At 41.2% G+C, this 25,816-nt stretch overlaps 1 protein-coding gene across 1 annotated transcript in view; it reads right to left on the bottom strand.

Moving 5' to 3' along the window:
• LOC135220004 (solute carrier family 35 member E1 homolog) overlaps window positions 1-25,661 on the bottom strand; it is a 46,384-nt gene extending 20,723 nt beyond the window's left edge. Inside the window, exons 1-3 of the mRNA XM_064257288.1 lie at window positions 25,269-25,661; window positions 7,270-7,340; window positions 3,594-3,731 (exon numbers count right to left, since the gene is read on the bottom strand). Coding sequence (XP_064113358.1) covers window positions 3,594-3,731; window positions 7,270-7,340; window positions 25,269-25,599 — 540 coding nt within the window. The 5' untranslated portion in view covers window positions 25,600-25,661. The remainder of the gene's footprint in view (window positions 1-3,593; window positions 3,732-7,269; window positions 7,341-25,268) is intronic.
• Window positions 25,662-25,816: the final 155 nt, after the last annotated feature.

Genomic DNA, 25,816 nt, shown 5'->3' with positions numbered 1-25,816 from the left:
ACAGACTTCTAAAAATTATGTTTTTAAAATACGCAAAACACTTTTTCCTACAAACCCTTTATTCATACAACAGCTTTACTCTATGAATGGTTCCCTCCCACACCAGCTTGTAAGATCTTGTAAAGAGAAAAGTCCCACTGTATATGCCCAGCTAATGCTCTGGCTGTGGCTGTAGTACAAGATGAAATTGCTGTGCTTTATGCAAAACAATCATACACTTGCTTCTGAATACAGAGGAACCACTGATCCCAACCATCACCACCCCACTCCACCAAACACACACACACACACACACACACACACAGGAAAAGTCTACTGAGTGAAAAACAAATACAATTCCTCTTCCAAGAATAATATAAATGAACTGTAGGACCCATCACCTATCCTCATACTAGTACATTTAGGTAAGATAATGTTGAAATTACCTGAACACTAACACACTTAAAGGGAAATACATATGCCTTAAGAAAAATAGACATTTTAATACATACTCAGGAAATGAAAGTAATATATAACCAAAATTAAACATTACTATGCACATTACTAGTAAAAACAGAAAAATATTCAGCAAGTAAACAAACTCTGATAAGACCCAAAGAAGAGCAAAATTTATTCTACAAAGCTCCTTTATTAAATTAAGGCAAAAATTTAGAAAACAAAGCAAAAATTTATAATGGATAGAAAAGAATATTTTGAACCATAGAATTACTGAAATTTGTACTTCAAAAGAGGTACTGACAGTTAAATGGACTGAAGATGAACCCAGGGAAGGGTTTCAAAGCTTTTTGTAAAGAGTTTTAAAATTATACACGAACTTGCAACATTTTTTATTATTGTGGACCCCTCAGAACATTATATAGACTCTCGGGATAGAGAGTTTTTCCCAACTAAAGTGACAAGAATACTGTATCATGTACCATATTGCATCAAAGTTACAAAAATTGAGTGTAAAAATATCTAAATAAAAGAATATAAATGGAACATCATAATACTGGGCAACAATGATGTTCCTGGAAGCATAGCAACACAAGTGACTTCAAAAAAGTAACACTGAGGAATTGCACTTTGCCTTATGAGCCAGCAAAGGGTGAACTGGAAATGCACAGTTAGACTTTTCTCCTTCCGAGGTCTTTCAAGTTGGTGTGACTAGGAGCCATACAATCGATTTAGAGCTATTTTACTACTAATGGGTTCATCAAAATATAGTTTTTTATAAAATGAAATTCATTTTGTACAAACCCATCAGTTATTATTAGCTTCTCTTCTCTCTGGCAGCTCCCTTGGACACAATTCGAGATTAAGAACATTTTCATATACGTATTAAGTGCAGGGATACAAGGTATGCACCTCCCGTAAACTGTTGGGCTGGTAGTAATACAAAAATTAGTTTTCCTTTGCTAAGAGTTCTACTTTAACAATAATGAATCAGTTTACATTAGTTATAGTCGATGCATTTTAAGAATATCACTCAGCCACATCCACATCCTCCCTACCCCAACCCGCCACTCCAGCCTAACCCCCTCCCCTCTTACCCAAAATTACTCATATGGCTGGCAGTGCTGTCCTTATCGTGAGCAGGAGTGATGATCATGCAAGATTCTTTGATCCTCATGCATTGAGAGGGGGCAGATGGCATCCAGTACCACTCCTACCCCTATCCTTGGTAGGCCAGTGGGAACAGCCAGATTCGTCAGCCAAGCTAGGAATATTGGCCTTAACGTCTTCAAGTATTTTGATAACAAATACTGAGTACGAAACAGACCTGATATAAGAAATAGTAAAGAAAACCTTGAGGCAACAAACATTTTGCAAAGCTTAATCAACAGGATCAGGCTCCAGGGCAAGAGGAGTGGAGATGGAGTAATTAAATCACCACTCCATCAGAATCATCTATCAACTGTCCTTAGGAGGATTGATGATTTCAACAAGTGATAAGATAAGAAATTCTTGCCTTTTACGAAAGAGGAGAGCTGCCTTCACTTGATTTGCTGCTACGGAGACTGAGGGAACCACCAGAGGATTTTAGAGGAGGAAGCACAAGCCTGCAGAAATTACTGAAGATTATGGGATTCAGATATAAGAAACATTATAGTAGCAGAGCAATATTGATAGAGATAAAATATTGTAGCAGCCAGAAACACATTCTAGGGAACTCGGAAGCAACAGAAGCAATGAATGTCCAGTGCCAGATATTTACCTTGATGAAACTTGGAGCAATCAAAATGCAAGAGTCGAACAATGTTGGAGGGATAAGGAGGGTACTATTGGGCCTAACACAAAAATCGGAAGAGGCAGTGGATTCATCATCGTCAATGCAGAAGGTTCTGAAGGCTTTGTTTCTAGTGAGCTGTTAATGTTTAAATCCAAGACTGGTTATAATGGAAATTATCATGATTCCATGAATAGCTATACAGGCAGTCTCCGGTTATCGAAGGACTTGGCTAATGGTGATCCGGTTTTATGGCGCTTCTCTAGTGTCATAGAATCAGCTATTTATGTTACCATAACATGCCAAGTTTCGGTTATTGGCGCCATAAGGTGGCGATAATAGTTATGGCACCATAAAATACCTAACAGAGGCACCATTAACTGGATATCAGCGCCATAAGCGCCGTAAATCACCAAGTTTCGGTTAATGGCGGTTTTCACTTATCAGCATCCCGCCATAAACGGAACCCTCACTGATAACTGGGGGCTGCCTGTATATTCCAGAAATGGTTTCTAGAGTAACTTATTATTCATTATAGAAACACCTCCTCCTCCTCCATTTTTGGGAGCAATCAGTCTCCCACTCTTTCCCATCTCCAGATGGGTGGAAAGTGAGGGTTGTGCTATAGATTTTTATGTGAACTTAGTATCAGTGTGTAAATGTACATGAACTCCATGGAAACTAGACACCCAAATTTAATAATTTCAACAAATAATTAAATGCTATAAGCTAGAAATTAAAATAATGACAGTAAATTTACCAAAACACTAAGAAGATACCTTTAACCAAATGATGTAAAAATTAACCATGAATAGGAGTTGTATATAGGAAAACGTGTGCACTTACAAAAGATAACTAGTATAGCATCATGGCATTCACAGCACTTCTAATCAGCAGAGAAATCTGCCCATTACATACAAAATAAATATGGATACATAGAAATTAGGACACCAGTCATTAATGCGTAGAAAATTGATAATAAACACATGAATCTGAAATTCTTTATAGCAAAATTTAGAAGTGAAGACACCAACTGCTTGCCAGATAGGGAGTGAATTAAACCACTAATATAAACGCTAATCTACATGAATGCATACCTAATTAAGTGAGCATTCTTTTGGAGTAAACTCAGTGGACCCGCTGAATCACAGACAGGAACAGTAAGCTAATGTAAACTGATTGGTTTGTATTAAAGCTCTGTTTCGAGATTAAAAATCCAACTCTTGAATTAATTTTCAACAATAGTCAGAACTATATATACTTCAAATCCACGACCTCAATAAGAGAAATCCGAAGTCAATAAATAAAAAACATACGTACATACTGTAAATACTTATACGTAAATACATATACATACCTTAGCAATACAGTTCTGTTATCTTACCTTTTTTGAAAATATATTTTGCAATGAAAACCCACAAGTAGCTACCAACGCAGCAAGGAGTCCAATAACATCGAAAGAAAGCTCAGTTATGGTCGCAATAGCAACTCCCAAGATGATAGGGACTAATGAAAAATAAACCTGAAATTATCCACATATATATTAATGCTATGCAATCACATACTGTACAGTATGACAGATACTAAAAATCATGGACAAAAGCAAACTGCTGTTATTATTTACAGTGCTACACAACTTTTTTGCAGGGATAAGTTCCAGAACACACCTTGGAAATGCAAAATCTGCAGAAATGTAAAATCCCCATAAAAATGCTTATATAACTGCCAAATACTCCCTCAACTAAAATGCCTAAAACTGCAATTTAATATGAAAAAAGAGAATTAGTGATAATTTTAGAGATATGGCCCATATATGTACAAATTTGCAGATTGGTGAAATTTCCAGTGGAAACATGAAAAATATGTTCCACAAAAATCCATGACAAAGTGACAAAGTGAAGCACAAAAAAGTCGGGTAGCACTGTACTACTACTACTACTACTGGACAAAAATATTTTATGTATCCACTTTCATAAAACAAACTTAAACATCAAATGAAAATTACATACAATAATATGTGACATCAGTATTTGAAAATCCCCAACAATATCCAATAATATTTACGAATACGTATGTATTAAAAAAACAGAGAAAACATATTGAACGATGAACTAGCATAAATGAAATTACAATAGCACATTCCAAAAAGTTGCAAATATACTTATCATACCGTGTAAAGTACAAACCAATGTAGACCTCACTCCTCCAACAAAATGCAGGCTACTCTACAGTATAGTTAGAACACAAAAGTGTTTTCATGCACACCCAATAAATACATATAATATGCCTAATATTCCTGCCCAGAATGTTCCCATGTTCACAGTTTCTTGTCTGTCAGGCAGAAGGTAGCCTCACTATGTACACATGCACCATCTGGACTGCCGAAAACCAGGGACTGCATATATTAAGGTCGCAATCCATGTCGTGTAAAGAAAGTCACTTGTATCTGATAAATCCTTCAGCCTTTGGCATTGTAGCCAATACCCCAAGAAGTCTACATATCTAGGAGTATATACTATGAATGCGAGGTAAGATACTTTAAGAGGAGCTGAAAGACAATGACTCCCAACTTCTTCCCCCTAAGGTCAAATATGGGCCAACATAACTATGTACTGGTCCTTTAAGAAAATCCCTTGACCCTCATGAGTTTGCATCTTAATCAGTTTTGCTTCACCATCAAGCATATTAATGTACGGTTTCAAAATCAGTTTTCATGTACCAAGTGAACTGCTTCTGGAAGGGTCATCCCTGAAGTCGATGATCCACTGCAGGCAAAGCCTGACAGCCAAAAACTAGACAGAGTAGGAGATCCCCTTTGTTCTTTTTGGCAGAGGAAAAGGAAAGAATAGCAAAGAGTGTTCTGAAAGGATCCTGGCTACTTGACATTTGAGTCTGCTATGAAGCCAGCAGCCCCACTGTCACAACTTCTACCTTGCATAAACTTCTTTAAGGAGTACAAATCTTGCTGACCTACCTCAAAAATCCAAATGCCAGTAGAAAGGCTGTCTTCAGTGTGAATTCCAGCAAAGAAGTTTCCTAAAGTGGTTCAGATATGAGTCACTTCAAGACTTAAAACTCAAGGCCTACCAATATAGAAATCTCAGTATCCCATGAGGAATCTTTCTTTTGACTAGCTGAATAAGCCTCTTCCAGTGGAAAGGAAGTTCTTCATCTTTTGATGGCAAACAGAGTCAACTTCCTACACTGATGTAAGAAATGGGAACCAAGAGATAAGCATCACCAGTTGAGTAAGGACATGAAAATATGCATCACTGAGGCCCCTGGATGTTAGAAAGTCAGCATTCCTGATAAATCACTGACTCAACCACCACCATCCTGCGGGGTTATGCTGCACAAACTGCTCAAGAAGCTGATGATCATTGCCAATTTTTCAGTTGCCTTCAACACCAGAAACAAACAAATGAAGAAACCTGGTGATCTGTTCTCCACCTTCTTAACACATTTCTGCAAATTAGACTTCACCTTGTCTAAAGCCCAGAACCTCTCTGAGTTGCAGTATGTTCACAGAAAAGGGTCAATAAACTGATCCTAATGACCTCTACTACTAATGGCTCTGAACCAATATAGTAAATGGTACACTTAGTTCAAGTAGTGTACAATAAAACAAAAATGAAAAGCAAAAAATACAGAAACAGACCACCAAAAAAAAATGAGCTGAAATAAACCATGAACATAGGAGAAAAAAATGGAAAAAGATGAGTAATAAGTGGTGTTATAGTGATCCTGTTGAACAATAAATACTACCTGGGGAAAGGTGAACAGAGCTACTAACAGCATTACAGCTACACAAAAAATTATGTAGGTTAAATGACTTAGTACTGACGCTCCATAGGGTGCTTGCAGAGTGACACTACCTAGTTTTAACACATACACAAACAAGACTGTAAACCTGGGCATATTCAGAATATGATAATTGCATTACATACTTGTATATGATAAACAGCTGTGATGAAAACAGAACTCCTTGTTTATGATGTAATTTCAATAGTACGTATACTGCAAAATGCAACAGTTATCAAGACAACTTGCTTTCATTCTATTTCTGTTTTGTTAATATTTGAGAGCAGCTATATTATTTTGCATAATTACAGTGGTTACAAATTACATAATGTACTAATGTGGAATATATGTTCTAAAACTCTAAATCTCTTTTATATTCTTAATATGAGCAGTAGGAGAGGAAGAGTAATTCTTAGTAATACTACTGCTCAATTAAGGAAATAAATGTGAACATCAAAATAATAATATTTACATATATTAAGTTAATAATAATTAAGAACTACGTAAACCAATCATACATGGTTAACTTTAAAATAACTGATCATGACCCTAAAATTTCCTCTATGACTTTCTTCATTTTTGCTTTATCGAATAAGGAAACTAAAAGATGAAAACTGGATTAAGACAATAGCCCCAGAGGAGCTTAAATACTACTTACAATCCCCCTTTCGACATACGTACTTTACAACGTGCTTAAGGTTTTTCGCAGCATCATCCTCTGCCTGTTACTTTTCATTTGCTACCTTTTGGCTTCTTACCACTGGCTGTCCAACCTCTTTAACTTAACCTTCTTCTAATATTCACTTAACATTCAAGATAAATTTTTGGGGAGATCACTATGAAAGGCTAGACATATGATTCAGTTGACTGTAGTATCATTAAATCAATACACAATACATAACAATACATAACATTTGTCAATTCTTCACTCTCACAACCTAATACAGGCAGCCCCCTGTTATCGACGGGGGTTCCATTCCTGGGGGTGTGCCAATAAGCGAAAACTGCCATTAACTGAAACTCAGCCATTTATGGTGCCATAATGGAGCCGATAACTGAGTCCACCGATAACCGGGGACTGCCTGTACTAAATACAGCATTCTACATCTGCTGAAGAAATATAATAAGTGTTCACAGTAAATTCTAAATATCCACCATACTAAAGCGCTACAAGAAAAACAAAACTATTATACTATATCATGCACAAAAAAACACTGTACGCATTTTAACAAGCATCTAACGCTGAATGAAAATCTTACCTTAGTTGTTTGTTTTTCACTAAAAAGGATCCTTGCAAGTAGAACTGTGAAGAAAGGCATAGTTGCTTTTACTGAAAAAAAAACAAAATTAGTTTAATATTCACCAATCAAACTCTATGTGTATGTACATAATGGTTAAGGCATATGAAAAACAAGTAAATCAGAAACATTTATGACCATACTATACGAGTGACCATGTACTAGACAAACCACTATCTTACATAGCCTTCTGCTTTGTTTTAACTATACAACTGGACACATTTTGCAAAAACACAACCCATACCCCTGGGGGTAAGAAACCATGCCCTTCTCCTATCCACCCTCTAGCATACTTCAGCGTTCTCCCATGGCTAATTTTCTTCCACTATGTTTTGTTTTGGAATATCTTATTTTTGTCTCTACCACTGCTGACTAAATGCTGTACCCTGATCATTTTTACATCTAGGTGGCACCAGATGAATCTGCTTACCTCAGCACCCACCTCCCATCTTTCCCTTCCATCCCTTTCTAGCCAGAGATGGAGGGAATGGCAACAAATGCTGGGAAGGCTCCTGGCCCTTTCTAGAACAAGATGAAACCTAGGTTCCTTGTCTCATTTTATAGAAGAAAGACTGTCCCAACACAGCACACAAATACTGTGCACACAAATACTATGGCTGTCCCTGAAGGCTTCAGTGAAATTTCCTTCTGAAGCCCCAGAGGACTTGAAGGAGACTACAGAGTGGATTAGATCAGAAGAATATCTATTTTACACAGCCACCTCTACTCTACTAATCTGAAAAGTTAGTATATACAGCAAAATCAGCAAGTGTGTTTAACCAAAGGTTGAGCCACAAGCTCTGCATTTCCCAGTAGTACATAAAACTTTCTCTGCTGGATCAGCAGTGGAGGGAGGAAAGTATGTGAACTGCTGGACTGAAGGGATCCATCTGATCTAGAGACCAGACCTTTCACCTGGTCAAAAACACTACATGCGAGCTGAGAATGCAACAGTCTGCATGAAGGTCTCAGCTCCAGAGTAATACTGAAAGTGAACTCTTAACAGGTTTTTTGGAACAGGACCCTCTAACTGGTTAGTGGATTATGTGATTTAAGCATAGAGCTAACTGTGGTTAATTCGTTGAGACCCAATTTCCATCTGTGTGGAGGAGGGAGGACTCTGATTATGTAATAGCTTGGTAAGTACATGTGAAATTTCATTTTATTACAAATATGATATTGTTAAACTACAATAAAGTTTTGTACATAGACTTTACCTGGCAAGATATATACTTAGCTATAGTCTCCGACGTTCCCGACAGAATTTCAAATCTCGCGGCACACGCGACAGGTAGGTCAGGTGGTCTACCTTACCCGCCGCTGGGTGGCGGATGTACGAACCACTCCCGTAAGCTTGTCAGATTTTTCTCTTCCACCTGGTCCCTCCTGAGGGGAGGTTGGGTGGGTCCATTAATCGTAATATATCTGTTTATTATTCCTTTAATATGGCCAGGTAAGTATGTACAAAACTTTATTGTAGTTTAACAATATCATTTTTGTACATGAACTTCCCTGACAGATATATACTTAGCTGATTGGCACCCTTGGTGGAGGGTAAGAGACAGCTCAATAATACAGGTAAGACGGGAAACAACTAATGTTGTAGGATATAAAAACCTTGGTTCTCACCTTTTTCAGGATGAAGACTTCATAGATACTATCTCTGAGTCTGCATTGCCTGGAGAGCTACAGCTAGGACGTGACCTGATGCTGAAAGACTCTCGGATCTACCACTGGGATATGTGATCCCCTATTGTGGTAGAATCCAAGTCGGATGCTGTTAGAGGGACCTTGTCCGCTTACCTAACAGATCCTTACCACTACCTCTGCAAGGAGCCAAAACCCACCAGACCACCTAACCAAAATACAAGGGTTAATATTACGACAAAAGAGGTGCCTCCTGCAACCTCTTTCAGACAACCAAAAAACAACAATATAAAATATAGGGTAACATATAAAAAATTTTACACAGGATAAGTTTCAGCTCCCTGCCCCAGCACCGAATCCGCCGATACGAAAGGACCCAAGGCGAAGCATTTATCATATGTGATTTTTACATCACGTAGGTAGTGGTTTGCGAAAACCGATTGGCATCTCCAAAAAGTCGCCTCCATCAAGTTCCGCACAGACTATTTTTTCTGAATGCAAGCGAAGTTGCGATGGCTCTCACCGCTCGTGAGGCTTTCACTTTCAGTAGTCTAAAATGTTCTTCCTTACAGGCAACATGTGCTCTGTAATAAGGCTTCTAAGACAAAAAGGAAAGAGCATTCTTCGACATGGGCCGCCAGTGGGGTCCTTTACGGAGCACCAAAGCACATCTTGATTAGCCTTAAGTTGTTCCTTCCTCTTAAGGAAATACTTCATAATTCTCATAGGGCAAGAGTTTCTTTCAGGCTCTTCCCCTACTAGAAAATAAGATAAACTACGAACTTCAAAGCTCTGGGCCAAGGGCGTGATGGGTTTTCATTCTTTGCAAGGAAACTTGGAAGAAACGAACACACCATAGAATCTTCCTTAAACCCTACATTGCCCTCAATAGCTTGGAGCTCACTCACTCTCTTAGCTGTAGCTAGGGCCAAAAGGAAGATAGCCTTCTTCGTCAGATCCTTGAAAGAGGCTAAGCCAGGAGGTTCGAATCTAGACGATCCAAGGAATTGTAGAACTACGTCTAGATTCCAGTTCGGTACTATATGAGGACGCTTAAAGGTTTCAAATGATCTAATAAGATCATGCAGGTCCTTATCATCGGATATATTTAAGCCTCTATGCCGAAATACCGCCGCCAACATACTGCGGTATCCCTTAATAGTTGACACAACCAGATGACATTCTTCTTTGAGGAAAATAAGGAAATCCGCAATTTGGGTCACAGAGGTACTGGAAGAGGAAATGTTCTTCCTCTTGCACCAACGTCTGAAGACATCCCACTTTGACTGGTATACGACAAGGCTGGTGGAAGGTCTCCTCGCTCTTGCGATTGCTTTAGCAGCTGTTGCTGAAAAGCCTTTCGCTCTGACCAAACTTTGGACAGTCTGAAGCCAGTCAGACTGAGAGCGAGGAGATTTTTGTGGTACCTGTCGAAGTGGGGTTGTCTGAGTAGATCGCTCCTTAGCGGGAGCGATCTTGGAAGGTCCCACCAACCTTCCAGTACCTCTGTGAACCATTCTTGGGCCGGCCAAAAGGGAGCGATTAAGGTCATTCTCGTTGAATACGACTCTACGAACTTCTTGATGGTTAGCCCCCAGGATCTTGAAGGGGGGAAACGCGTAGACGTCGAGTCCGTTCCAGTCTAGAAGAAGAGCATCTATTGCTACTGCCTCTGGATCCGATATCGGAGAGCAGTAAGGATCCAGCCTCTTGTTCTTTGACGTGGCAAAGAGGTCTATGTGTGGCCTGCCCCATAACTTCCACAGGCTCTGGCATATATCCAGATGAAGGGTCCACTCTGTGGGAAGGACCTTATCTTCCTGCTGAGGAGATCTGCTCTTACATTCCTTTCTCCCTGCACGAACCTGGTGAGAAGCTTGATTCCTCTTTCTTCTGCCCACAGAAGAAGGTCTCTTGCTGTCTCGTACAGGGAGAGGAATGCGTCCCCCCCTGTTTCCTGATATATGCCAGAGCTGTAGTGTTGTCCGCATTGACCTGCACTACCGATCTTCTGACTTTGGGCTCGAAAGCCTTCAGAGCCAACCACACAGCCATCAACTCCTTTCTGTTGATGTTCCAGGCTACCTGGTCCCCCACCCAGGTACCTGACACTCGCTGTTTCCCAGTTGCACCCCACCCCATGTCCGACGCGTCGGAGAACAACACCAGGTTGGGGGTCTGTGATTGAAGAGACAGTCCCTTCGCAAAGAGGTTGGGATCTGTCCACCATAAGAGATGTTTCTTGATGTCCTGGTATAACGACAGGGAGAACGTCAAAATCCTGGGATAACGACAGGGAGAACGTCAAATCCTGAGAACGACGACTCCAATTCCGATGAAGAAAGAATTGGAGCGGTCTCAGGTGCAACCTTCCTAGGGAAACAAATTGCTCCAGAGAGGAGAGCGTCCCCAGCAGACTCATCCGCTCCCTCACTGTGCATACTTCTTTCCCTAAGAAGGTTGTTTACTCTCTCGAATCCTCGGGCTATCCTTTCCTGCGAGGGAAAAGCCCAACCCGAAAACTCAGAGAGTTCATCTGTATCCCGAGATACACACACTCTTGCTCGGGGAATAGTGATGACTTCTTGACATTGACGAGAAGTCCCAACGCCTTCGTCAATTCTAAAGTTACTTGTAAGTCCTTCAAACAACGATCTTCTGAATTGGCCCTTATTAGCCAATCGTCGAGGTACATGGATATCCTCACCCCTTTCAAATGAAGCCATTGAGCCACATTCCTCAAAATCCCCGTGAACACTTGAGGGGCCGTCGAGAGGCCGAAAACACAGAGCCCTGAACTGAAAAATTTTCCCCCCCATCATGAATCTGAGAAACTTCCTCGAGGAAGGATGGATCGGTACGTGGAAGTAAGCGTCCTGTAAATCCAAGGAAACCATCCAGTCCCTGGACGAAGTGCTGCCAGCACTGATGAAGGCGTTTCCATCATGAACTTCTTCTTTTTCTACGAAGAAGTTCAGGGCGCTTACATCCAACACCGGTCTCCATCCCCTGAGGACTTCGGAACTAGGAAAAGGCGGTTGTAGAAGCCCGATGAATGATGGTCTGTCACTAGTTCGATAGCCCCCTTCTCCAGCATCTGATCTACTGCTAGATGGAGAGCTTGATTCATGATGGGGTCTCTGTACCTGGCCGTCAGTTCCCTTGGGATGGTCGTCAAGGGAGGTCTTTCGACGAAAGGGATGAGGTAACCCCCTCTCCCAAAAATGAAAAGGGTTCCAAGGATCCGCCCCTTTTTGGGCCCAGACTTCCGCAAACTCTAAGAGTCTGGCGCCCACCGTTGTTTGAAGGACTTGCAAGTTATTTGGGGGCTTTAACAGACTTGGCGAAAGTCTTACCCCTTCTTGAAGGTCTACGACCTCTAAACGTAGAGGTTCTTGATGAAGATGCCCCTCGAAAGGGTTCTCGAACACTTGCCTTTTCCTTCTTAGCCTTGGTAGGGAAGGAAGGGCGAGGTTTTCTTGCCGACTGTGCCAAAAGGTCCTGGGTGGCTTTGGCCGAAAGTGACCTCGAAATGTCCTGCACTCGATGTTTCGGGAACAACTGAGTAGACAGAGGAGCAAACAGCCAAAGAAGACCTCTGAGCATGGGAGAACCGACTTCGTTAAGAAGGAACAATAAACCGACCTCTTCTTCACGATCCCGGCCCCATAAAGGGAGGCGATTTCACTCGCTCCGTCTCTTACCGACTTGTCCATACAAGACAAAACACACATAAGATCTTCTGGCGAAATTGACTCTGGCACTTCAATTTTCTTGGCTAGGACTCCCAACGACCAATCAAGGAAGTTAAATACTTCTAGCACTCTAAACATACCTTTGAGCAAATGATCCAATTCATTCATTGCCCAAGTCGTCTTAGCAGAGTTAAGGGCAGTTTCTCCTTTGTCGAATCTGACCAGCGGCCGAAAAAATCCGAATCAGCCGAAGACGGTAGAACCCAATCCTAAGGGCTCTCTGTTTTTCGTACCAGAAACCAGCGCGTCCTGATAACTTCGAAGGAGGAAAAGCGAACATCGTTTTCCCCGCTTCTTCTTTGGAAGCCATCCAGGAACCAAAACTCCTCAGTGCCTTCTTCATTGAAAGAGTTGGCTTCATCCTCACACAAGAAGAACTCTTCGCTGTCTTCGCCGTTGAAAAAAGTGAGTGTGGAGGAAGGAGGAGCCGTAGGAGTAAGGGATCCCCAAAAACTTGTAAAAGTAGCTCTGTAAGCTTCTTGTAAGAAGAGACGGCAGCAGAAGTGTTCGGTTCCTCATCCGAACCTTCTAGGACGTCTTGTCGAGGCGAGTGCGGAAGATCCTTAGGTGACGAAGGGATCCTAGCAGGAGTTGAGCGAGAGGTTGGAGAACGCCCTCTCTTAGAAGAGTTCACATCCACTGGAGAACGATGAGAAGATCTGGGATGTCTACGATAAGACTCCCTCTTCGAGGTATCCGGAATCTCAGCCGAAGGAGAGGTAGGGCTCCTACTCCGAGAATCCTCGGAAATATCCACAGGGCGCTTACGAGGAGGCAGCGCCTACTATACTCTATGCGCCTATCCTGAGGCGAGCGGCTGCCAGGTAAGAACCGGAAGAGCGCCTATCGAGAGCAGAGCGCTTGCGCGGCTCTCCATACCTGTCCAGTTGCGTACGATCAACGGAAGTTCGACTGGAAGGGCGAAAAATGCGCCTACTAGGAGAAGGCTGCTTGCGGAGACTCTTGACGTCTAACAAGAGGGTAAAACATTCAGGAGAAGGGCGCTTCAAAAACTAACGAGCGCCTACTTGGAGAAGGGCGCTTCCGGGATTCCTGGTGCCTACCAAGAGACAAACGGTCAGGAGAAGTGCGCCTAGAAGCGGGATAGCGCCTACACGGAGAAGGGCGCTTGAAAAGACTCTTGTTGTCTGCCCCTAGGAGAATAATCAGGAGTATGACGCCTTAAAAGAGACGAGCGCCTACTAGGAGATCTATGTGCAGTAGGTTCTTGGCGCCATACCTTGCGGGGAGCGGCTAAAACAGTAGGCCGTCTATCATGCACACGACTCTACCAGACTCTAGATGCCTGTCAGGAGAGAAGTCACGATCCGACACTCGAGGAGAGTGGACATCTGGAAGAAGAACGCCTACTTGTAGAAGGGCGCCTTCTAGAATCTTGAGGCTGCTGAGGAGAAGTCTCACGCGAGGGAGTTGAAGAAATCGCGTGATGAGCAGGTGCAGTGCGCTTACCGGAAGCGGGAATCCAATCTGGAGAAAAAAACTTCTTTCTCCATAGAGCGCCTTGAAATCGAAAGAGAGCCAGGCGAGCTAGGGCGGGCTCACGAGGCGAGCCCCCCCACCTTCATACGAAACCTCCCCATATGAAGGAGAACGATCCTCTGAAGAGCGGCGCCTAGATCTCTTGATCGGAAGAGAAACGTCCTTCTTCCTACGTGATCTAACTGCTAGAGAGTCTGCTAGCGCCGTGATCTGAGCTTGAAGTCCCGCGAGTACTCTCGTAGGAGAATCTTCTTGTTCTTCCTCGGAAGCAGGCGCCGAGCGCGGAGCGCAAGAAGAAGAACGATCACAGGATTTCTTGGGTTTCTTCGCCTCCACCGACGATTCTTCCGGAAAAACCTCCGGACTAGAAGCCAAAGGACTGCAGGGAGCCTTCCAAGCCCTCTTCAACGGGCGCGACGCATCCGGGGAGTTCCAACCTCTCTTCGGAGAGGGAGACGACGAAGAGGAGAAGCATTGGCGTAGGAGCTCCTTCTTGTAGCGATCCGAGGCAGCCTGGGAGCGTACTTCAGGATCTGCCGAGGGGACGCCTGACCGGTGGGGGCTCTCCCTAGCCCTCCTGCGGCTTTCGACTTTCCTCCTCCACTGGAACTGGGAGTCTGGAAGAGGGTCTAGGCCTAGAGGCACTAAGGAGCCGGTCAGACGCACCCTCCACAACACTGGGGACACTGCACTGATCACTAACACTCTCCTTACCTTCCAACTGACGAATCTTCTGATCCATAGAACGATTCGTGGCTTTCAGAGCTGCCGCCTCCGAAGGCGAATCTTCGGCTTCGGTGCGGGGAGCCGGGGCTGCAACTTGGGAAGAAGGTTCTAATTCTACGTTAGTATTATTAGGATCCACATCCAACTCACTCATTCTAGATCTGCTAGAACTTCTAGAGGAAGCCTTACGCACTCTATCACGTTTCCAACTTCCTAACATAAGAAGAGAGAGCCTTATATTCTTCTTCATTCAATCCCTTACATTCACTACAAGGGTTAGCAAAGAACATTCATTCCCCCTGCATTTCATGCAAACCGTGTGGGGGTCTACCGAAGCTTTCGGCAACCTCACCTTACATCCTTCATTCACGCAAACCCTAAACCAAACCGAAGTTTTAACTACCGAATCTAGATCAGACATCGTTAAAGAAAATCAAACTCAAAATCAAACCGGTCCACAATCAGCGTATGCCAAGCCAAACAAAGCGATACGTCACCAAAAGAAGTCCAAATTAACTCCAGGCAAGCGAGAATCGAAAACTATCGAGAGGAACCGACAACAGTTGTTATCGTTCCCGCGACAGAGAAAAATCTGACAAGCTTACGGGAGTGGTTCGTACATCCGCCAGAGCGGCGGGTAAGGTAGAACCACCTGACCTACCTGTCGCGTGTGCCGCGAGATTTGAAATTCTGTCGGGAACGTTGGAGACTATAGCTAAGTATATATCGTCAGGGAAGTTCATGTACAAATATATCATTTTCTCATAAGTGACTTACAAAACAATTACATAGCTGAATCCACATTCCAAAGATGGTAGGTAAATGGACAGATATCACTTCTAAAATAAGTTATTGATTTAAAAACAATAATATGCTCACATTACACAAAATGCTTGCAGTACCTTACCTGATGAGAGAGCAGCTGCAGGAGAATACTGCCTCTGGTTAACACTCTCATCACCTGTAGGAAATGTGGCAGTAATGGCCAGAGTCGTCCCTACTTATAGTAGGATTTTGCAACCATGGAGGTTCACCTATGGTTAACAAAATAAATACCATTTTGCCCTTGCCCTGGGCAAAGACCAGACAACCAATACAAAAAATTGTCACCTACGTATACTAAATAATAAGAAAAAACCACACTCCTAACTATAAAAAATAACTGGGGGGTACTCCAGGTATGTTGTACCTCCAGGCTTCCCAAAAAATTTGACAACCTTAACATACAAGGCGAGTAGATAGTAGAGGGGCAGAGGTCCCCTATGCTTCCTCTCCCAACACCACACCAGCTATAGACAACGGCTCCAACTTATTACAGTTCTCAAATACAGATTCTGTATCCTTCTGATGATGTGAAGAAAAATGATATTGTTATGATACAATAAAGTTTTATACATACTTACCTGGCAGATATATACTTAGCTATGGACGACGGAGTCTATAGCTAAGTATATATCTGACAGGGAAGTTGAATGTATAAAACACTGATTTTGACCTCCATAATGTCATTTGCATGATAGAGGATACAGACATATTATGTCTAAGAGCTAATGAAGTCACCAATGCACGAATCTCATGAGCCTTTACTTTCAATACATTAAGAGCTTCATCTTGGACTTGCATGTGAGCTTCAAGAATCAGACTTCTCAGGATGAACAAAATAGCGCTTTTGGAGAGAGGATGCGAGCGATCTCTCACCAAACACCAGAGACGGTTTGAACTTCCTCTTAAACTCTCTGTTCTATGCAGATAGTATCTGATGGCTCTGATAGAACATAGCATATGCTCCTCTTCTTCTGGTCCCACTATGTTCGTTAGGTTCTTTATCATAAAAGAGCAAGGCCATGGATTCCATGGGTCCTCGTTCTTCACTAGAAAATCTCCAACCTAGGAACACACTGCGTTATTCTGAGCCAGCCCAACCTCCGTACTAATAGCCCGGATTTCACTCACTCTACCAGCTGCAGCTAAGGCGACTAAAAGCAAAGTCTTCTTCATTAGATTCTTCAGAGAAGAACTTAACAGTTTGAACTGCAGACTGGAAATCTACCTTAAAACAGATTGGAAATCTACCTTAAAACAGACTGGATATCTACCTTAAAACAAAGTCCAAGTTCCAATTCACATCCCCAGGCTTCCCCACTTTTGAAGTCTCAAAAGATTTAATGAGGTTGCTGATTTCCTGATTATTTGAAATGTCAAGGCCTCTATGCTTAAAAACTGTAGAAAACATAGACCTATAACCCTTCATAGTAGAGGTGGACAGCTTTCTCATCTCTCAGAAATAACAAAAACTCTGCTATTTTTGTTATAGAGGTCGTAGAAGAAGAGATGTGACGTCTGCACCACATTCTAAACATTCTCCACTTCGATTGATAGACTTTGGAAGAAGAACTTCTACATTTTGCAATAGCTTCTGCCGCTCTTCAAGGAAAACCTTTCGCTCTGACAAAGCTCCTGACAGTCTGAATCCTGTTAGGGCCAGAGCGGACAACCCTTGACGGTACCTGTCGAAGTGTAGTTGTCTGAGATGTTGACCTTGTGGCAGAAGCCTGGGGAAGTCCACCAGGAGCTTGAAGGTCTGGGAACTATTTTTTCCTGGCCCAGAATGGGGCGACAAGTGTCATAAGACACATTCTGAAGGGACTGAAATTTGTTGATGACCTATCAAATAAATAAGACTGACGGAGGGAAACACATACACGTTGAGACCTGTCCAGTCCAGAAGCATTGCACCTGTTCTCCATGCTTGCAGATCTGAAACAGGAAAACAAAAAATTGGAAGGCATTGTTCCTCGAGGTGGCAAAGAGATCTATGGCTGGTTTTCCCCATAGTCTCCATAAATCTTGGCAAACTCTCTTGTTTAGAGCCCACTCTATCAATAGGACTTAGTTGAAGTGGCTCAGCTCGTCCGCCAAGACGTTTATTTTTTCATTGAATGAACCTTGGAAAAAGAATTATTGGCCAAAGAAGAAGTTGCCCCTGCATTTTATTGTATTTGGGAGAGTTTCAGCACTTTTAAAACACATAAGATGTATGCATGAACAGACTAAATGAAGAATAGAATAGCAGCTAGTACATGGTTTTGCTAAACTTCTTAAAATTCGTACCTTCTGTACATAATTTATCTGCTGTTTGGTGTTTATAACACAAATAAATCAATTTAAAAAAACTCTGGGGGTTTCTGAAATTCAGGCAAACATGGTGTTGCCCCCAAAAATAAATCCCACCTCCTAAGCCTATGCAATCCAACATAGTGGTACCAATCTCTAAATCTTAAGAGGAGATTGATTCACAAGCAATCAAACTGTGGTCTACATTCCCTTAGACTTTTATACACTCGGCCAAAGCCAAACTACTACACGTACTAGTAACACATATGGACAAATGCTCACAAGAGGTATTATGCATACAGCTTGCAATAATGCCTGGCAATGCTGTAATGCAGCAAACTTCACACATGAACCCTCTGCATGGAAGTGGGCAATCTGGAGACTGTGTAATTGTCCACACAACATGCACATACAAATCATCATTGTACCCAGGAGTACTGCACATACATTGTCAACCTGTCATATATGAACCTTATATCAGCAAGTGCATGAGCAGAATAAGAGGACTCTTTGTTGCATGTCTCTGCTGAGGTACAGAAGAAAGAGTCCAGGGCAGTCCTCTGGTCTTGGAAGGAATTAAAAAACAAAAGTCTTGGGTAAGCTCAGGAAACCCTTCTCAACTCTACCTATGGCAGATGTCTCGCCCTAAGATGAGCAAACATTGCCACAAACCCTCAGAAAGAGAAAACACTCACAAGAAGTATTGCATACTTCTTGAAGGAAGAATTCCTAGACCTCCTCTTCTCTTTCCTATGGGAGGAGGAAGGAGCAGAAGTGAGACAAGAGGAGGAAGAGGTCAACAAGGAGAAGGAAGAACAGGTACGCCTTGCACTTCTTGACCTTACTCTTATTGTAAAGTCTGACTTCTCCAGCAAGAAAACTAGTTGAGGGAGAAATTGCAGCAGACTAGTATGACCAGCATCTTCCAAGGTTGAAAGAATCTCTGAGATTAATGGGAGACTGCAGCAAGAGAGGAAACTTAGCCTTAGCTAAATGATTAAAAAAGATGGAGGACAATGGGGTTCCTAAAGTACGAAGAGAAGGCTAACCTTCTAGTACTATAGGCACTCAACAAAGCTGAAATCCCTGGAAAAGCCAAGAAAGCAAGTGTAGGTGGTGGTAAAACTCAAATACACACTGCAGTCACACCAATGGAGAGCGCACCTACGACACTTCTGTCCGAGAGCATGGGCTGGTTGACTATCCACAGTCCACACAAACACATAACCGTCCTTAGTGCCAGAGGAGAGAGAGAGAGAGAGAGAAGATTGTCTTGGAAGAAGGAGGTGAAAAGATCTTGCAGAATCAAAGATGAAATTATCCCCTCTGAAGAAACCAGTGAACATCTTTTGGCCTTCCTCTGCTGCTGCTGAACCTCTCTAAAGCAAAAGAAACTAGCCAACATACTCTTCACAGGCTCTGCAGAACAATAAAACTGGTTACATTCACACTAAAGAAATAAAAGGCAATTCCTAAATTGTGCCCATCCATTTAGATTGCAGAATCCACATAAGATTGACTGAATATATACACCAAAGAATAGACAGTTCCTTGTAGCAAGCAGTTCTCAGCTTGCTCCTAAGCAAGGTGATAATTTTAAATTTCAAATATAGCCTAAACAAATGACAACATACAATGCAACAGGTGCTCATACATTGAGTCTGAAGTCAATATTCAGGTAGTACCTTGGTTTTTCACCAGGGGGCAGATGTCAAACATCTTAAAACAGATTGCAGTCCAGGCATTGCTGACCTTAAAAAATGATATTGTTATGTTACAATAAAGTTTCATACATACTTACCTGGCAGATATATACAATTAAAGGCCCACCCAGCCTCCCCGCAGGAGACAGGTGGAAGAGAGAAAATATGATAGAAAACGGGGATGGTTCCTAGTCCTGCCGCCCAGGGCAGGCCGGTAGATCACCTGACCTACCTGTAGCGAGTGGCGCGAAATTTGAATTTCTGTCGGGGACGACGGAGTCTTAGCTATGTATATATCTGACAGGTAAGTTGATTGTATGAAAATCAGTAACCAAAATGATGAAGCTAACCATGCCATACCTTTAGCAAAAGAACAATAGTTTTTCAGAACAAACTAAATTATGATCACCCTTTCTCTTGACAAGTTCTTATTCTTGGACTAAGAAAAAGCAGTAATGCAAAGCAAAAGACAAGCATTTAATGGCAGTATATCTCAAGGTCTTTGAGACTCATCTTCACCTGCCTCTGAATTTCAATATATAGTACCAGTTTCAGTCTGTACGCAAACCGATAGTGAAAGCGAAAGGATATACGTACAGTCAAACCCTGGATTTCATACGCCCTGGCTTTTTGTAAGATTTGGTTTCTGCAGACTTTTTCCAAAAAAATTTAGACTTGGGTTTCATACATATCCTCTGATTTCATACAGCCAGAAATGCTCCTTCCAAGGGCCACCTAGTGACTAGGCCCAGTTACCGGGCACCCAAATGAAGCCTCCCTTGTTCTCTCGTGAACCATTCTGCTTTTGCATTCGTTGTTTTTTCTGCTTTTTTATTCTAGTGCAACTGCTAAATAAGCCATCATGGGGGAAAGAAAGTTCCAAGTGCCAGTGCTTCTGTAAAACAGGCAAGAAACATTATAGAATTTAAGAAAGAACTCGTAGCAATGTGTTGGAGGACGTTGCATGCCGATCTCAGTAAGTAAATGCTTACAACAAGTGTTACTGTTAGTGAATTTAAGGGCAGCAGAGGGTGGCTTAATCATTTCAGAAAGTGAATGGGCATACATAATGCACCAACTTCAGTGATTAAGGACATGTTTGCAGAGTGGAGCGATGTAAAAAATTTTGTGGAGAATTATCATCCCAACAAAGATGTTGCAATCTGTAACTTGTTCAATAACAATGCTGGGTGTCCAGTGACTCAAGCTTGTCCTTGTGCCAGTAAAAAATGAGGAGTAGAATTAACCTCAGATAGTGCCAGTGAAAAACAAAGACAAGTAACCCCAGGTAGGTCCTTGACACCTGAAGTCCTTCTGGAGGGGGTTTTCCCTTCCAAACAATAACCTCTCCTCCTCCCCATCTTCCATATGCTAACAAGTCTTCCATAAAGGTAAAGAGATGTTAAATGTTTATTCATCCATTTCATTAGTCATTTGAATTTATTTCTCATTGTCTTCTCTATGTAAAACTAAGTTTATTCTCTATAAGTCTTCTATATGTAAAACTAAGTTTATTCTCTATAAAATGTATTTTTTAATATTTTTGGGTGTCTATAACACATTAAATATTTTTATATTATTCCTTATGAGAATTACCGTTGCAGATTTTGTACGTTTCAGACTTCATGAGACATTCTGGAACGGATTATGTACGGAAAACAAGGTTCCACTGATTAGTACAAGATGGGCAAAAGAGAGAGAACTGAAGCATGTTGTGAAATAAAATTACATACATATAAGACCAAAATGAGTAAAAAAACCAGGTCTAGTTTATTAATCTACGTAAATTATGAATATGGTTTTCAAATGAATACAGTGGAACCCCTGTATTCGCGTTCTCTGGATTCACAGACTCACACATTCGCGGATTTCTCTCGGGAACATTTCCCCGCAATATTCACGGGAAATTTCCCTCTTCGCAGTATTTTTCTATGAGAAATACCCAAAAATTCCTGTTTTTTTTTTATCAATATATCATCATAAATGCACTTTTTATGATAAAACTATTTAAAAAAACCAGGTAAAAATATTTTTAGTGGTTTTTTCGTGAGTTTTAACTAACAAAATAGGAGGTTTTAAGCATTTTTATAGGGGCTCCAAGTATTTGCGGGTTCTATATTCACAGGGAGTCTGGTGCGCATCCCTCGCCAATACGGGGGGACCACTGTACATATGTGGCTCAGGCAATTATATAAATAAATTTTGTACAATAGGTGATGTAAGTCTCACAGAATGTTAGATCCATTCAGTTATGGGTCCAGTAAGTTTGACTAGTCTCTCTTTGGCTGTGAATCAGCAGGTGATATTAGATTTTACACGACACAAACATTTTCAGAATCTTTCTGATTCATTGGAACTTCCTACTAATCATACTATCTATGGGGCAGTATTTGGAGGTGCACCAGTGTGAAAAAGATGATTACATACTACATTCACTGCTAAACAGTTTTTCTTATAACTATGTGTTTTTCATGAACTTAACATTCATTTCTGTGGAAAACCAGTGTCTTAGGCCTCAGGGTCACAAATACATAGATTTTATGATAGGTTAGCTGTTGGGGGGAGGGGGTACAAGGACCTCAGTCAGGTAGAATGCAGCATCATATGGTACCCTGGTGCCATTCTGTTCAGTTGGATCTGGCACCATAAGTTAGGGTAAGACACATTCCTTTACGTCACACATTTTCATTTTCCTACCAAATCCCCAGTTACCCATCAAGATCACACATCATTGTTAGAGATGAAAGGGATCTTACTGGGCTAATCAAGCATTTCCAATGGAAATAACTATAAAATTCACCAAAATCACAACAAATCTACCATATGAACACAACTACCTTTTTAACTTTTTTTCTAAACTTAATTACTACAGGTTTACACAAAAATTACTGACCTGCAACACACTTATGCCTATGACAGTGTGATCCTACCATAAGCGTTACTACAAAAACAGGTACAGTAACCTCTACATCATTCCCTTTTCCCTCTACCTGCACTACGTCCTATATAGTAAATTTCCCAGTGTGATTGTTGATAGTACATACCAAAACACACCAAATGGCAAATTTGTAACAAAATCACATGGGTGCAGAAGCATGTGCAGAGCAAGGATCAAATTGCATGCCATTAACCACATGGGATACTGCCTGCAAGTAAGCAAACTGATGATGTTTAACACTCCTTTTCTTGGTGGGCCATACTGAAAAATGTATGAGAGGGGAGCAGATGAATTTTGTGCATTACAATCTTTCTAGTTTTACTTTAGCTATGTAGTTTTTTGCATGACTGCTGCTTTTCAGTCATTTTGCAAGGGTAAATTATACAATACATACAGCACTGTTTGTAAGATTGGTTAATGATATACAGTATATGTTACTGTACTGTACTATATAAAAAATGGAAGTCATAGAAAATGTAACTAACAGAGGAGTCTAATAAATATGAAGTGTGCTAACATTGTGCTAGCACTACTGATTACCAGGGTAGGTAATCTGGCCCCTTATATTGTCATTTTTTGTTAAACTTGTACATGTACAATTTCTATTATAGCAGCACTATGGTAGTACTATATGCATTAGATAAAATACCTTTGAATGGCTTGTATTTATTTATTTATATTTAATAATAATAACCTAACTGGATCATGAACCAGTAGTTGTGGTAGATTAGGCTACTGTGTTGTATTTGAATACACATTTTGCTTAATAGTGTTCTAATTTTTGGTTTTTGAACTCAATATATCATTAGTACATATTATCTAACATCATAATTTACTATTCAATTGGGTAAATGTAAAGAAGGCCACACAGAGATAGCCTATGCACTGAGATAATGAAAATTTATCATTTTTGTTCATGTTTTAACATTTATCCCCAAGGAGCCAGTACTAAACATGGCACAAGTTCCTCATTACGTCATGTACAGCCCCTCGAGGATGAAAGTAAAAGTTTAAACAAAAGATGATACATTTTTCTAATGATCTCACCTCTACTGTATTATATAGGCTAGATCCTTTGCTATATTCTTCAGTCAAAAAGTTTCATTTACAAGCAATAGCCCATCTCAGATTATCTAAAATGTCTGAGCAAAAGTATTATTAACCGATATCTTCGTGCAGCCGTCCCCTTTAAATTTACCTTCATTTAGATTCTATACAATTTTTTCAAGGTAGTTAAGCCTATTGACCTATTTTCATGGGCTCACCAGTAAAGTAGTACGTATCCATATAATCATTAATGAATGTTAAAACATTTAAACAAAAGATTGTAAATATATCAGGAACAGTAAATTAGCAACAGATTTTTGTAGCCTATAAGTGCTGTAATACCTGGCTAAGCGCAAGCTACCTAGTAGTAGGCTATCAAGTAGATTATAAGAGCATAATACAAAACCTTCGATAAGAAGTTGTGATATTAAATTACAATGATATTGGCATGAGCTATCCTAGGCTGGCCTATTCACTATTCCAGCAACCAAAATACTACAGGAAACTGCAATTTCCATAGAAATACCCGCCGTGTCTCCATTACTTAGAGTAACCATTCTTTTTTTTATGGTATTTTATGAAGACTTCACATGCTTATTTTAGTTCGTATGGCAGTTTCACATACGTATCTCATTTTGCTGACAAAACTTCAATCTTTTGAGTACATAGTATGCTTAAAGATCTCATTGTATTGTTGTTTCACCAATTAAATATAGAGTGAAAAAAAGTGGTATTTTTTTTGAGCGAATGGTTGCACTTTGATCGTTTACCCTAGGGTAAAATGCTGAATGGCTGGCCTCCACCTTCCCGAAAAAGTACTTTTAACACGTCCTGTAACCCAGGATAGATATCAATCAAGAGCCAGTGTCTGTCGGAGCAACACCTCAAGACCCCTACTTTCCTCTTGAAGTCAGTTTTTTCTCCCAAGTCACAAATTAAGGCCATCATTCCCGATTTTAGGGAAGGTGGTCGTGCTATGGTAGAGGTGACCGCCAGGTGGCTATTTGGTATTTTACCCTAAAATCTGCTTCTGTAAGCCAATAGGTATACCTAGTAGGTAGGGTAAAATACCAAATGGCCGGCCTCAACTACAGCGCGACCACCTTCCCGAAAATCAGAAATGATGGCCTTAGCTAATTTGTAACTTGGGTGAAAAATCTTACTTCGAGAGGAAAGTAGAGGTCTATAGAAGTGTTGCGTTAAAGGACACTGGCTCTTGATTGATGTCTATCCTCGGTTAGAGGACGTGTTAAAGTACTTTTTCAGGAAGGTGGTCGCGCTACAGTAGGCAGGCATTACCTACCTAGGTAGCCTATTTCACCCTCAAAACGTTCATTTTTTCATTGTTTTCCAAGATTCAGTGAATAGGATTTGATGTGCACGTTGACCTTGATGGTACATAGGTAGCTATTGCAGTGAATTTGGACCCCTAAACTGAGATTACTAGTCAGGGCTGTTCGGGAGGCACCATAGGGTAGTAAAGAGACCTTCTTCTTCCCTCACCTTCAGTGCCCACCGAACCAGCCTTACCTGTATGGGCGTAGGAGACGGGCACCTTCCATATGCTGATGTGGGAGAAGACGGAGGAGAAGAACTTGCCGAAGGCCAAGGGAAATATCACACGTTTATAATAATTCCAGCTGATATCGGCCCTCTTCCGAACACCCATCCACCTTAGGGTCGGACTGCTGTACACAGCGATGGAGAGCAACTGCACCATCGTCACCGTCATGGGGTACGGGAATTCATTGAGTAATGTCTTGCCCACCACATTGTTACTGGAACTCACTAAATACCATCCCCCACAGAGTAATATCACATGCACTACGGTGTCATTGCTGCTGTGTTCCTTCTCAGCCATGTTGGCAGAATGACATTGACATCACAGCCACAGGCAGCCTCAGGCTCACTGATGCCACATCCAGGAAGGCCACAGTTACCATATGCTCGAAAATAAAATTCCTTCTTAAATGGCATTATCCGGCCTGAAATATCCGTTTAAAACGAATATTTACCTATAGAACGATTAATCATATTCATAAACACAAAAATAAACAGAACAACCACCTTTATTGCTT

Source organism: Macrobrachium nipponense, chromosome 1 (genome assembly GCF_015104395.2).
Source record: "Macrobrachium nipponense isolate FS-2020 chromosome 1, ASM1510439v2, whole genome shotgun sequence".
In the NCBI taxonomy this organism is placed as follows: Eukaryota; Metazoa; Arthropoda; class Malacostraca; order Decapoda; family Palaemonidae; genus Macrobrachium; species Macrobrachium nipponense.
This window is presented reverse-complemented; position numbering and strand designations above follow the sequence as displayed.